The 15,189-nt window shown below is 48.7% G+C and overlaps 1 protein-coding gene and 1 long non-coding RNA gene across 5 annotated transcripts in view; one reads left to right on the plus strand and one right to left on the minus strand.

Moving 5' to 3' along the window:
- ACVR2B (activin A receptor type 2B) overlaps positions 1-9,417 on the minus strand; it is a 108,299-nt gene extending 98,882 nt beyond the window's left edge. Inside the window, exon 1 of the mRNA XM_055709474.1 lies at positions 9,026-9,417. Coding sequence (XP_055565449.1) covers positions 9,026-9,077 — 52 coding nt within the window. The 5' untranslated portion in view covers positions 9,078-9,417. The remainder of the gene's footprint in view (positions 1-9,025) is intronic.
- Positions 9,418-9,617: 200 nt separating this feature from the next.
- On the plus strand, positions 9,618-14,906 carry LOC114016718 (uncharacterized). Of its 4 annotated transcripts, none has more exons than XR_008732171.1 (3): positions 9,618-9,708; positions 10,519-10,744; positions 11,979-14,906. It is a non-coding gene; the product is annotated as an uncharacterized LOC114016718 (long non-coding RNA). The 4 variants fall into 4 exon arrangements; XR_008732172.1 differs by lacking the exon at positions 9,618-9,708 and adding an exon at positions 9,885-10,095; XR_008732170.1 differs by lacking the exon at positions 9,618-9,708 and having other exon boundaries at positions 10,102-10,744.
- The last annotated feature ends 283 nt before the right edge of the window (positions 14,907-15,189 follow it).

Raw genomic sequence — 15,189 nt, forward strand, 5'->3', positions numbered from 1 at the left:
CCAAGGAGCATGGATGAGGCGGCTCTGTGGCAGGGCATACCCCATGAAAGCATCCCCACCCAAGGGTCCACGTGCAGCATTCCAGCTGGAGAGGCTACAGCTCCGGTATTATCACCGGAGTCGGGCACTTGTACCTGTACACCACGCCTGTCGGAGGGCAAAGGCAACATCCCGGCAAGGCAGCACCAAGCATCAAATGCACCATCCTCCTCCTCTCCTTTGGGTTGTGCTAAGCATTATCTCGTGTGCATCCCAGGCTTCCTACATAAACAGGAGTTTCACAGCAGGGAATAGTTTCAGGTATGTCACCTACCGCCAAACTGGCTTTTCAGGAACCCAGCAGGTGAGCTGAGCCTTAGTCAGTGCAACTGCAATAGGTATCTGGGAAAAAGCCTTGCCCCAGGCATAGGAATATGCTTTAGCAGAGACTCTCTTACAAAAATAAAAGTGCCTGGTAAGTTGTGGGTGCATGTGAAAGCAAAGGATTCCAAGTTCAAACTTCTGTGCACCCGAGAGCTACTCAATAGCCACCGAGCTGTAAGGGGATACTCCCACCATGAAAACCAAGGACAACCGAATTTCTCAGCCTGCACATATATAGGGAAATTAGCATTCTTAACCCATTAATTACTCTCGGGAACTAAAGTGGCAATACAAATCCTGCTGTGTTTCAGTTATCATACTGGGGAAAGAAAATTAAAGACTTGGAGAAACAAGTGAGCCACGCAGTCCACACAGTAGCCCTGGTCCTGGCAAGTTTACCCTTGGCTACCACCAAGACAACCACAAAGCTGCACTTCGCTGAGCAACCGCATCTCAAGTCAACCATATTTTCTCTCTGCTGAGCACAGAGGCTTCTGCAAATCCACCTGGTAGCGTACAGGTCTGAAGCAAAGCAAATGCCTATGCACGCCTGAGTGCCTACCAACTTCACAGGCTCTTCCAAGACCAGCACCATAGCCTCCCAACAACTTCAAGAGTGTAAAGCTCAGCTTGCTGCCTCAGAAAAAGGACTGAACACTGACTGCGCAAAGTTTAAATGTCCTCCTTTCCCAGAAAAATAAAAGCATTGATGGCAAACGGAGTGACTGGAGGGGTGAGTTTGCAGACAGCTCAGCCAAACTCTGACAACAGCCACCAGTCTGCAGAAGCAAGCCAGAGACTGCAAAACATGAGAACGGCACAAAGAGGGCTTAAAAAGCCTGAAATACCCTCATCTTATGAAATGCTTTTGAGAAGTCACCAAAAAGAGAAAGAGCTTGATCGAACATTTCTTCACTTCAGACCCACGGTTACATTCCTCCTTCCCCAGGAATTCCAAACTGCCTGCAGAGGTGAATTATGTATAAATACAGTATTCCTAAAAGCCAAATTTAAAAAGTTGCACACATTACACAGGGCTTTTCAAATAGATAATGTCAGAGGAAAGAAGGGTTAGCTGCCTAGATTGACCATTTGATAGATCAGGCACAAATGGAGCTAACTTTATCCCTCTCATCCACTCAAAGGCTTATAATCTCACACCTCTGAGCAATAAATTAGGAAGAAGCATTACATTAGCACTATGGGCACCAGATAGAAAATTTAAACTTCTGCTACCAGTTAGAAAACAAGTTCTATAATGGGAAAATCTTTAAATAAAATAAAATTTAAAAAGAAGGTAGAGACAGTCACAGCACCTAAAACACTACAGGGCAGCATCAGCCCCCACAGACTTCTTAAAATGACAACTTTTGCAGCTGTGGTTTGGGGCTCATTCAGTACAGGCCTGAGATTTTTGCATTGGTCTGGAAAGTGCCAGAGACACTCTCATCTCTCCCAGTTTTTGTTTATATCTCCATAAAACTGACATCAATACATTCCATTTCCAGCTTTACTGGAGGAGGTTTAACACACCCCCTCTGCTCCCATGAGCCCCTTTTTCTTCTTCCCTCATCACACAAGGGTGCATATTAGACATGAAGAGTCGAGTTCAAAACCCAGGTCTTAATCTGCATGAGTATCCACTTAGATAAAAATTAATGTAGCTCAAACTGTAAAGTGCTGCATCTTTTTGTGAATGCGCTTTATTCTCTTTAAATAGAGGAGGAGAACTTGTGTACGGATCTATTAGTATGAGACTGAGACAGGAGTTAGTATGAGACTGAGACAGGAGAAAGAAAACAAAATGATTCCTGTGGTTTCCTAAAGTTATCAGGACATTCCATTTTTCCCAGAAAATTTAATTCCAGGCAGACAAAAAAGGGTAACGTGGCAGTCAAAGCCCAGCCACGGACCCAAGAGGATGGGGAGCAGCATTCTTGCCCTGCCACTGACTCCCAAGATCTCAGAGAAGTCACTCCCACCATAGAAGAGGTAGGAACACCTTGTAAATTGCATCCCATAAATCCTGCACTACAGCAACAGGATGCAAACGTCCACCAATACAAGTTTTACTTCTAACAGCTCTGGTGCAAACATTTTAACAGGTTTGTTTCAGCTCCCCAACACACCCCTCCTTCCCAAACCCATCAAGGAGCCAAAAAATGGTTCTTCAAGTCCTGGCTGCCCCCTGGCCAGCACCCACCACCAGGCAGCCCTGCCTGCACCTAGCCCTGTGCCCTCCTCCCAGCAGCCTCCTGCCTGCACAGCTCCCCTAAGATCCGAAACCGAATCTGCGATGAAATGGCACACCAAGCTGGAAATTGCAGAATTATTAATGAGAAACACCTAATTCGCATCTTCCTCCAGCTGAGCACAAACAGGCTTGCTCCTTCCGCTATGTCTCTTTTATATTTAAATATACAAACCTGTATGCATGAGCCAGCCCCTGCTCACAGGCAACCCAATGTAAGAGGAAAAGATCTTCTCTAAAAGCAAAACCACACCAACCACCTCCAAAGTCACCAAAAGGGAAAAAAAAAAAAAAAAAAAAAAGAATAACACAACAATAATAATAATAAAAATCCCATAAGGTGGCCAGAACACACTACCAGGTTAAAGCTTGATTTTAGCCAATACAGCAACACTTTCCCATACAGCTTACTTTTTTAGTATAGGTACAAAATATTTGGTGTGACCTTGGGTGAGCCACTTCACGATGTAGCAGGGAGCACTTGCAGACAGCCCCATTTTCCGGCACTTGGCCCCTCTGCTTAGTGCTTTTGGGACAGGGTCCTTTTCTCTACACAAACAGCACTTTGCAAAAGAAGAACTGTATTTTTCAAGGCACCTAGACAGCAGTAACGTATTTTTCTTAAGTAGCATGATGGACCAATGCCACATGCAATAACATAATCAGAGCTACAGGACTCAAATACTGGCAGAATAAGAGGCACTTGCGTGCTAGAGGGAAGCATGTTATTATTTTACAGTGTACACTGACAATTGCCGCTCTTAACTTTTAGTTTGAATCAAAGCTATACCGTAGTAAGGGAGAAACATGACAGAGAGAAAAGAACATGAAATTGGTGAAAAAGACCAATGGTTATATTCAAATCTAAGCATAAAATGTGCTGGGTCTGCAAAATGCAGGCAGAGCATTTCATCTTTAATTTACTTCTCTGCCCCTCTGACTTCAGTAGTTCCAAGAAAACTTACAAGGAAGATGGGTGTGATTTATATTTTTTTGATACACCTTAAAGGAGCAAATGACTAAAGAGATACAAAATTATTCCAGAATGAAGTAATAATGAAGCAAAGAGATTAGACATTAGTTGACCCTCAATGGTTAATAGAGGGGAAAGGCAGGAGAGAAGAGAGCTTACACTGGTGAATGCTGCGGCCACAAACACCTCTCTTAAACACATCCAATTTCACTGATGTGAAAATCTCCACATGAAGGAACAGGCGAAAAAGAGCTTAAGTGGGAACAGGGTGCAGAATGCCAAGTGCTACACTGAATAATTCAGATCCAGGCAGTGCTATTGGCCAGGCAAGAAAATCACACCCCCCTGCTAGTTTTAAAATCAAAGGCCAAGGAGGGATAAAAGGGAAAGACAACACCTTTTTAAAGCAGAGACTACGGTCTGCAGTTCCCATTTCCCAACTTCCCACAATGTTTTGTTACAGGGAGAGCGCCGGAGCCGGGGTACCGCAGGGTACTGCGGTAGTGCCAAGGCACAGCACCACGCTGCCCGCATCTGACCTGGGAACCTGGAAAACGCTGTGTCAAAGGAGTGGTGTCAAAAAACGTGGCAGCAAGAGACGACCAACTCTGAGGCAGGTACCAGCCAACCCTGACTTCACCAGAGTTGCCTTTGCAACTTTTTCAGTGCATAAGCAGTTCTCCAGTTGCCAAAACTGAAGGTAAGACCCCACGAGCGCTCTCTCTTGGGTCTAGACTCCTACTGAACTCACCCGAGTTGTCTCCCTGCCTTCAGCCATCCCAAAGGACAGCAACGCTTCTTCAGCCGTGGCTGATGGGGCTGGGTACACAGGTTTCCAGGCGAGGGGTGGGTGCCGTGGTGAGAAGCCAGCTGTGCCCCCGGCGCTGGGTGCAGTGCTGCCGGCAGAAGGGGCATCCAGCATCACCTTGCTTCGGCCACACAGCCAGAAACAGGGGGGTCATCAAGTTGCTTCTGCAACTTTTAGACTACAGCTACTACATTAAGCTCGAAATAACCATCCTGGGTGTGTTTGGTAGAACAGTGTTGTATTTTATGGGGCTTGAAAGATGCAGCACTAGTAAAATCACATTAAATTCTGACTATTCTAGTGCAGCTCCACATGGTCACCTACTATTAACGTTAAATTTTAGAAATACTTCTAACAGTAGGCTTTGAAACATGACAGCCAAAACACCTTCCACTGCAAGGCCTAAAAGTGGAGTAACTTTGATGTCCATTAGTTTTAATTTAAAGGTGTCCTGGCTTTCTAGGAACAGGGACCATGCAGACAGAGCACACAAGTAAGTGCCCAGCCTCAAACTATCTCTTCCATCCACCTCCTTCTCTCTTAATTTATCAAGATAAACATCCCTTGGTTCCTTTTATACCTGCAATACTTCTGCAGAGGAACCCACCATGCAGACAGGCATGACGCAAATCACAGCAGCAGGATTCCCAGGCTGGTCCAGCCATCCTGTTACCAACACTCCAAAAGCCACCCCCTCTTCCTTCTCAACCTGTGTGCCCACCCTGCTTCCTAAAACCAGTACAGCCAGGAAACCCCTCCAAGTTGATCTGCAAAGCGAGGAGTGCCTGCATGGTGGGGATGGGGGGGGGGAAATGGTGAGAAAGGAGAGAACAAAAACAAAACAAAAAAAAAAAAAGGAAGGAAAAAAAGTGAGGCTGGCCTGTTTCTTTCTTCTCTACCATCTATTCAGTGGCAGCAGGGGAGGTCTACAACTGTTGCGTCACATAAAGCACAAAAAACCTGACAAGCATGTTTTAGCTGATGGAGACCAGAGTGGACAGGAGGCTGGTGACAGCTCGAATACGGGGAGTTAAGAGACCTCCGCTTTAATTGGCTGCTTCTTACTATCTCATCAAGCAAGTAGGAGCCTTACAGCCTGGATGGGCTGCTCAAAGGCACAAGAACTGGCAGAAATCTCAGTGTTTAAATACTTCAGTTAACTACCCAGGCTCAGGTTAGACCCTCACTCCAGCCCGGGGAGACTGAAGTTTTAACCCTGCCCAAGCCACAAAAACATAGACCAGAGGGAAGATGCAGAAGGTGCTTGGAAATGGAGCAGGGGGAGAAGAGCGGAGTTAAACCACAGGCTGTGCAGGACCTGGAGAGGTGTTTATAAATAATGCCACTAAAAATAATACACTGTGCACTTGCACCTCTAACATAGCATTTTCTTCTCCACAGAACTGTGACAATGGTGATCTCGGCAGTATAATTATCTAGATTTGATGACAGATTAAAAAAATATATATCCCAAACACCTGTTCAAGAGTTTTGTGTTTTTAAAGGCCATTGCCATTAACCTTGGGCCATGCACTTCATTGTGTTTAATTAGCAAGCTAATGAAGCCAGTTTTATTCCCTTTCTCAAGCACAAGAGGATAAATACAAGACGGTGAAAGAGGAGACCAGACCCATTTGCAGCACAGTTCATTGCTGCATGGCATTACTTAAACTTGCACCAAAATAAAAGTAATGTAATGGCTCGGGAAAACGTGTTAGCAATGCATTCTGCAAGACAAATCCTTTTACACCTTCTGTATTTTCTAAAGCTCATAGATTAAAACATGATTTCTGAACATTTGGCCTGAAGAAAATTTGCAAACAAAGGGCTAAAAATGAACATAATGTTTTCCTCAATGAATCCTCAGTATTCCAAAAATTAAGCATAACAGATTTTTTTTTTTTTTTTAAAGAATAGCAGCCTGTGCTCGCTTTGTTACAGCCAGCCAAGGTAGCGATGAGAAGCATCAACAATGGAGGTCAAGCGATTTTTGAAAAGCCCACCACTTTCGCATAGTCCTAACATGTACACACACAAAAGACATACTTCAAGCAAAGCCCAGTGCTATGAATCCCAGCAACACACTGCAACTTTGGGTATTTGAGGTTGTTTTCTTTATTGGTTTGGACTGAACAGCTTTAGGAAAAACTGGACAATGAAGATCACATTGATAAATACTCATAAATATCGCCAGAAAGGCTTTAAAGGAGAGGGAGGGATTTACAGAATTCCTAACGCACTGATTGAATGATTCAAGAGGACCCTTCCAAATAAGCAGAATTATATTAATTTTCTGGCATTTATTGTATTAATGGGGGCGGGGGGGGGTAAGTCAGCATAGGTATGCCCTATCAGATTATCCTTTCCATAACATGATACGTTTAACAAGCTTTCAGGGTTTGGTTTTTGGTTTTGTTTTTTTTTTGTAAAGCAATTGCTTTTTTCCTCCAACTTAGATTTCTGCCACTATATGCACACAGCCATAGGATCGGGTTAAAAAACAATACCAACCCACCACCAAGCCAACCCCATCCCCAAAACAAAAACCAAAACCCCCGGAAGCCATCTCTTTTATTGAATCACCCGAGATAAAAGGATTCCAAGATAGATGGAAAGAAAATACATTGACCATAAATCTCCTTTATGCACATAATAGAATTTTCCAGCCAAGAGAGCTGTTGTGATGATAGCAACGCCGAGCACCACGAATGTTGATGGCACATACAGAGCCCCAGACACACACCACCCCCCCCACCCTCCTTCCAAAATACCTGCTCCCCCTCAGCACTGCTATGTAAATACAAGCCCGCACAACCCCCTTCCCAACACATGGAAACAAAGCTGCGTACAAGTGTCCCAGCCATCAGATCAAAAAGCCTAAGCTGGCTTTGCTCACCATCAATTTCTTTTTTTTTAATTATCGTTTCTTATTGCCCGCTCCCCTTTCATCGCCGCCCCCCCCCCCTCCCCCCCGCGACCCGGCCTCACGCTTGCGGTGTGACTTAAAAAATAATAAAAATAACGAAGCGATGGCACTGTTGATGATGCCAAAGGCAGGCGGTGGCAGTGCATATTTAATGGGCACTCGGAACAAAGGAAGCCCGGCTGCAGGAGCGCCCCGGGGCCGGCTCCGCCGCCCGCTCCCCCCACCGGGCAGCCCCTTCCCCGGGGCGGGGGGACACACACCCCCGCGGGGAACCCCCCCGCCCCCCCCCTTCCCCCCGCTTTGCAATACAATGAAGCCGCGATGGCCGAGCCCACGGGGAGTCCCCGGGCTGCCCGTCGCCGAGCGGGGAGCGGGCTCGGCTGCAGCATCGCTGCCTCCCACACCCTGCCCCCGGGAAGCTCCGCGGCTACAACCAGGCGCCCCCCCCACCCCCCACCCCCCGGGCCGTCCTCCCCCCTTCCCCGAGCTGGGAAATGGAGGGAACGTAACAAGTTACAGCCCAGCGCCGGGGCGGCGGGCTTAGCCCCCCGCAGAGGGGAGTCAAGGGGGTCTTGGTGACCAAGCGAGTGTGGGGGCAACACTGCTGCCGCCCCGTACACCCAGCAATAATAAAAAGGAATGGGGGGGGGGGGGGGGAATAATATTAATTAAAAAAGAAAAAACAAGGAGGGAAAGTGGGGAGCGTGGGGATTTCGAGCGTGCCCGCGTTTTCAGTGCTGGAGAGGGGCACAGGAGCTCTGACACGTACCCCGAGGGCTGCGGGATGGGGCACCCCACGGCGAGCCCCCGCCCACGCAGCGCTGCCCGGTGCCCCCGGCCGTGCCCGGGCTCCCGGGTAACTTCCCCCCCGGTTCCCCCGGCCAAACGCGCACCCGCAGGCTGCGGCTGAAGTTTGGGGGCTAGCCCCGTTCCGTGATATAAACGGCATGAAGACCACAGAAAACACAAACACACCCCCGCCACAAAAGCCATCTCCCGGGGGATGCTCCCCCAGACCCCCTCCCCCACCCCGCACACCCCCTTTTTTCCCAACTTTCTCCCGGCTCCCCGCAGCGCCAGCCAGCCCCGAACGGCTCCTTTCCTGCTAACGGTCAGACCCCGACGGGACCACGGCGTCCCGGGGGGGCTGAGGGGGGGAACCGCGGGGGTCCCTCTCGGGGTGGAAGGGGTCCCCTCCACCCCCCCGGGATCCACAGCCCGCCAGGAGCTGAGCGCACACATGGCCACTACCTGCGCGGCTCCGCACCATGTTCGGAGCAACCCCCAGGTCTCCTCCCGCTGCTCCCAACTTCTCTCCCCCCCTCAGCAACCCCCCCACCCCACTCCCGCAGCACCCGCCCAGAAGTAAATGCCCATTTTTGTAAAGTTTCCTCGATATCGCGCCGTGTTTACATTGCCATTAATTCCCACAGGCTGCCTGAAGGGAACAAAAAGCAGCACGGGAAGGCTCGTCCTGCGAGCAGGGAGAAAACGAGGGTGAGGGGGTAAAAAGCAAAATAATAATAATAAAGCAAACGAAGCAGCTCGCAGCGGTGGGGTTATTCCCCAGTTTGTAGGCTCGCTGGTTGCTCTGCGCTGGTTTGGAGGGTGGCTGCAAGTATAATTGCACGGCCCATTCAATTCTGCATTTGAAGAGGCGACCGTAAGCCCGAGCGGGAGGTAAACACGCCGAAATGCACTTACCTGCACAGAAAGTTCCACAAAGCAAGGCGAAAGTCAGCCACGAAGCAATCATATTCCTTTACTTTTTTCCTTTCCTCGTGTGCCCCTCTGTCCCCAAGGGAAACAAAAATAAAAATAAAAAGATCGAGAGAGAGTGAAAGAAGGGGGGAGAAGCGAGGCTCTGCCCTCTCTCTCTCTCTTAAAAAGAAAAAAGAAGAAAAAAATCCTGAAAAAAAAAATAAATCGGATTTAATTCCTCCGCAGTTGCAAAAGGTATCCAGTGGAGAGGAACAGCCCCGGACGGTTCGACCTGCTCCTGCCTGGCCCCGGCGTTTGCTCCGAGCTTTCCAAGAGTTTCTTTCCCTGGGCTTTTGTGCTGGGAGCGCGGCGTGCACCACACACCGACTCCCCCTCCTCCTCCTCCTCCTCCTCCTCCTCCCAACCCAGCCCCTCCGGCTCCCCCAGCAGCAGGGGCGAGCGCACACGCCCGCGTGCGCGCACAATCAGCCCGCCCCCCCTCCCTTCTCCGCAATGCACGCGCAGCCCCGTGCAATGCACGCGCAGCTCCCCCCCCCCCCCCCCCCCACCACCACCACCACCACACACACACGCGCGCACACCCCGCGCTCCCCCGCGCAACGCACACGCGCTCCCGGCGCCGGCAGCTCCCGGGGCGGCGGCGGCCGCAGCGAAACTTGGCGAGGGTACGGACCCCGCACCCAGCGCGGCTGCGGGGCGCCAGGCAAGAGCCCGCGGAGGGGGCGCGCAGCGGGGCGGGGGGCTGGCGGCGGGCCGGCGGCGGGGGGCCGCGGCATCGCGGGGCGAGGGGGCGGCGGGAGCAGGGGCTGGGTCGGGAATTGCCATCTACCGGGGAGGGGAATAAAACCAAACAAACAACACAAAGCGGAAAAAATAAATTAAAAAAAAAGGGGGGGGGGAGAAGGGGAGGTTGGGGTTTTTGTGCGCGCGCGTGGTTTGTTGTTGGTTTGGTTTTTTTTTTAATAATTAAAAAAACCTGAACCGAGTCCAAAATGGCTTCTAAAAAAAGGGAGAAGCCAGCGCGGAGCCAGCGGGGGAAACCCGGATGTTCGGTACAAAGCGGCTGGAGGGGGCGGGGCGCGCGGGGGCTCCGCGGCCGCTGAGTGGGCAGCGGCGCTGTCCGTCAGGCCGCGCCCCGCGGGGAGCCTGCGGCGTGGGGGGCGGGAGGGGGCGCGGGGCGACCCCCGGGGGAAGGGGGCGGCCGCCGGGAACCCCCCGCACCCGCCGCCTGGCCGGAGGAGCTAGCGGCGTGACCCCCCCGGGGCGTCGGAATAAACCGTGTCCTTGCAGAAAAAAGAGCCTGTCTCCAACAGCTCCAGGCGGGGGGGGCGGGGGGCTGCCCCGGGGACCCTGCACCCAGAATAGTGCCCTGACCCCCAGGGGTGGCAGGAGCGGTTGCTCGGGGACAGTGCCCGGGGCTGAGGGGGCACCTCCGCCGTCACTTTCCGTGTTAACGAGGTTTTCTCTATTGCCAGGATTACAGGAATGGAGCGCTCTCCGCAATTTATTTTAATGATAATCGCTAAATAGCACGGCGTTAGGGAGCACCGGAGCAATCTGGAGGGGAAGGAGGCGGAGGGGAAGGTGCCGGAGTTGGGTCGTTCCCCACGATTTGGGTCTGCGAGAGAAGGGGCCGTGGCACAGCCGAGCTGCACAGGGTGCTGAGCCCCAGCTTAGCTCCCTGCCGTCTGCCCGGTGGGGGTAAGGCTGAAAACATTACTAAAATAATTTGCTTTTTTAACTCTGGAGGGAGATAAGACTAAATAGGAATCATTCTTCTAAAAGTTTGAGCAGCATTTTTTTTCCCAGAATAAATACATATATTATTTTTTTTACGGTAAGAGGTTCACAGGAAACTTCAGGTGGCTTTTATAAGGGCTTGTAACCTCTTTGAAGCTGGAGACTTTTTTTATATACGTGTAGCACTTGTGTAACAAGGTCTTAACTGTGAATGGGATTCCTAGGTGCAGTTGCAATAAACTGATTAATAGTATCATTCATGGTATCATAGCTCATTCATATGTTTGCTGTAAGGAACACACTGGCGGGAATATTAGCGGTTGCGACTTTAAACACGGTACTCTTGGGGGGAAAGCTGCAGCTAACGCGCACACCGATGGGCAATGCAATGGGTAAAGCTACAATAAAAAGCTCAGGAAAAAATTTTTTGGAGCAAAAAGCAGCAAAAACAAGCCCACAAAGAGCTAATGCTGGGCAGGTCTGTAGCACAGAAGCAGCATGGTGGGTATTGTCATCCAGCTAGTCAAACCAAGGGTGGGCGCTGAGGAGACGTGTCTGTCAAAGGTGGGGGTTGGGGATGATCCCTATTTATCCAGAAACAAGCGCTCAGAAGTAGGGTTGGTTTGTTTTTGTTTAATCTGGTGACAGCCAGGACTGATTTTGTCGCTGCATGCTGGTGGGACAAGTCACGGAGAAGTCCATGAGGGTGCAAAAGGGAGTGCAGCACAGTGATGGAAGGAGAAGGAAGTGTCACTTGTTGGTGACACCTGGCCGTGGGCCACAGCAGCTCGGGATGTGTTTGAAGCCTCAAGGACAAATAATGGGTCAACATTTTGTATAAGGCTGCTTCCTTCATTCAAAAGCAAATAAGGCATCAATATTTCTTCTTATTTCATTCAAGGAATAAATTCTTAAACAGCTACCGAGTGGCTGAAGTACAGAGAAATATATGGGGGGATAAAATATGACCACAGTGTTTCAGTGTACCGGCGTCCCCATCAGTAGCTGAAACAAGACATTTAGTTCATACCAAGAAAATATTACCCCCGGGAGCGGGCAGCGTGGCTAACGTTGGCCATCACTGGGGCTGTGTCCCTGCCCAGACTGAAACGCTCCCTGGTGAACGTTGTTCCTATTTTTAATTGCTGCGCTATGAAAAGCCCCATTTGACAGTACCTGACTTCATGCTTTACAGGCAGGGACCTGGCAGCACATTTATCACAGGGCTGTCATCGCTTTTGAGGAAACGGGCCCAGAGCGCTTCGGATGTTGTCCTGAAGCCACCCAGTAAGACAGGCATGGTGTGGCCTTTTGCACTTGGACAGCGTGGTGCTTCACGGTGCAGGCAATGCTGCAAACAGAAACCCACAGGGAGCTGGACTCAGGGTGATTTTCGCCCAGAGGTAAACGATACCTTGAATTTTCATTTATTAAATTGCAGTCCGTCTTGCTTACATTGTTTCACAGGCAGATGTTTACCCTGCTGAAAAGCTAAAATGTTTTCTCTACTGGCAACATAAAAGCCCAGGAGTGAGTGTTGTCACTGGAGATAATGTTACAGCCTTAGCAAGATGACACTTAAAAACTTTGTCAGCCTCCAAGAATTTTGGAAATAGCAATGAACGAAGGTAGCAAATGTTAATAGCAAGCGCTGCTTGCAAGAAGTGCCCTCACAAGCAGCGTTTTCAAGAGCTTCTTTCTGTTTCCAGTTGTCTGAGCTGCACGGCTCAGACCATTTTTAAATAATTATACTTAACAGTTAGAAAAACCTCCTGCACTAAAATAAATTTTAGCTAAGATGGTTTTATGCTTTGCGGTCTCATATGACACTCAATCTTTCTCGTGTGACTGTTGTAACAAGTCAAATTCATGTATTTTGATACCCCGCATGTGATAAAGATACTTGGATCACTTAAGCCTGTACAAAACTGCAGTGCTCGCATGTCATTTATCTTAAAATCCTATTGTAGCTCTCGTGAAATGCAATTTCTTCAGCGAATGGAAATTTATACTGACAGGTGTTATAAAACATGGAAAATACTGGGGGAAGGGGGCCCAACATTTCCTTTATCTCTTCAGATATTCACTAATGGATTTATTTTGCAGCTCGGCCTCGGTTTGTTGCAGGTTACGGAGCTCTGGTGCAATTAAGGGGACCCATTTCCAGCCTTCTTAAGCAGAACTTGCATTACTTGCAACAGGTGAGGAACGTGCACTGCAGCCCCAAGACAGCAAGCTGGTTTGCAGGCTGCAGTTTCCCTACCGGTCCCTAAAGCTGCTTGTAGGAAATCACTCAGCCTAAAGGAACTCCTGGGATCCCAGCCTCTACCTTCCCGTTTCAAAACGCATGGGTAAGAAAAACCAATTTATATTCATAACCTTGAGTAAATAAATTGTCACTTTAACTACGCATTTTATTGTAATTAAGCACTTCCCGGTAATAACCAACCCACACTATGAAGCAGTTTCTTAATATAACGGTAAGCTAAGTTCTCGGTTGTGAGCAGAATTAGGAAGCTTTTAAAAGCACAGGCCAATTAATATAAAAATAAAAAGATGTTGCACAGTTCTTCACGTGGAGAAAAGGTGCTTTTGCTAAAGAACTTGATCCTTATTTTCAAGAAATGCTGTTGCTGTTCAGCCAGCACCCCACCTGCAGAATTTCCTAGTAGGATTTATATCCAGTATTAGCCTGACACTGCTCCCAGTGGCTTTGCCTAACTCTTAACGGGAACAGACCTGAGACAGATTTAAATCTTCCCCAGCTTTCTAAGGACTCGCTGCTGTCACCTCTCCGTGATGCAGCTACAATTAACTTCGCTGGAATTTCTATATTTGAAAGCAGCTTTAAATTAGAGCCTTCTGAACTTCCAGACGTGGATGCAGATGGTCTTTGCTACTGTCTGTACGAGCCCTTGGTTTTCGCACCAAAAAAGCCCACCCACGTTGACAAATTTGCCCTTTGCGGTCTGGCTTCAGTGTAGCCAGTAAAAATAGCGAGTGATACGGCAGACAGAACGGGCCCTAAACGATATTTTTTGATAGCTTTTATTAGCTCCAGACTAAAGAGCACGGCGTCAGATGTTGACAGATTAGGAGGGGGGAGTATTCAAAGCAAAGGGATGTTACCAAGATGCCCATACACCAGCACTTTTGCCATTCTCCAGAACTGGAACTTTTCCCTTGGTTTTCAGTTGTATTTGGATTAAAGAGTAAATACCAGCAACTGGCATGTGTCAGCCGGCGTCAGAGCCGTGTGCCAAAGCTTTGCTCAGGTTAGATCTTTAGCATCGCTTTACTTTCCTGTGGATTTTGTTAGGACTTCTGGGCCATAGCTTGTTATTTTTTACTGCTATAACTAGCAGAGTCGTCATATGATTATTTCCCTTTAAATCTGGGAGAACTTGTCTGGCCTATTGGGTGGGGAACTTAATTGCAAGAAGGCTCTGAAGGATGGTTGGTGCTGGACGGTAGCTGTACCATCAGCATGTTACCCGTCCCCAAAAAGGAGAATCCAGGCTCTAATCCATACCGCCAGGTCATGCCAGCTCAATGGGTACCAGAGCACGTCCACACTCGAGTTGGAGACAACATCTGTGCTTAGACAAGGAACATGATGGATGTCATATGACTAATTCAATGGTGATATATGCTTAATTGGTAAAGGACCACATTTTCTACTTTTTTTTTAACCCAGGACATAGCGTTAAAGGTCTGCCTGATGTTTCATGTTCCTTTCAGGTATTTTCTTCACGTGAGATTCACGCTACTTAAGGTTACTGTGGCCGCTGGCTTTGTCTTACGCCCTTGAGTGCTACTATGCTTTTTAGTGATGAGAAACCAGCATTCAAACTCCCCTGAAGCACCAAGCTGTGCTGCTCCTCCCGCAGCTTGCAGAGAGACTTCCCTGAACCTCAGGTACAAATGCTCCAGCTGTTGGAAAAGCCAGTGGCCAGGAGTGGAACAGCACAATATTTATGTAAGTGGACTACAGGACCAAACTTTAGACATTGATTTTAATGACCTGTTTTCAAGCTCTCTCCCTCAATTTCCCTGTAATATACAAATACAGCATTGGTGATGCTTAGCTAATAAAAAAAATAAATATCTCTCTAACTTCCAAGAGTGCGTGTTGCAGTGAGTGGAAATCAATGTATCTTAAATTTGGTGGAAGATGTTTCTACCAGCTGGTGGTACTTAACCATTCAAAGAGATTACCAAGTGCCACAGCAGCAAAATCTCTTCTGCTTGAAACATTTAAGATTGCCTGGATGTCTGTCAGGAAAATGTGCTCCAAAACTGGTGGTAGCAACACCAGAATAGCTTCATGGCGACAATCCTGGTGACTGTGACAGCCTCCAGTAATGGCAATCTATTAATCTCTTGCTCCATGCCCATAAAGCACT

This window comes from Falco cherrug, chromosome 4 (assembly GCF_023634085.1).
Source record: "Falco cherrug isolate bFalChe1 chromosome 4, bFalChe1.pri, whole genome shotgun sequence".
NCBI lineage: Eukaryota > Metazoa > Chordata > Aves > Falconiformes > Falconidae > Falco > Falco cherrug.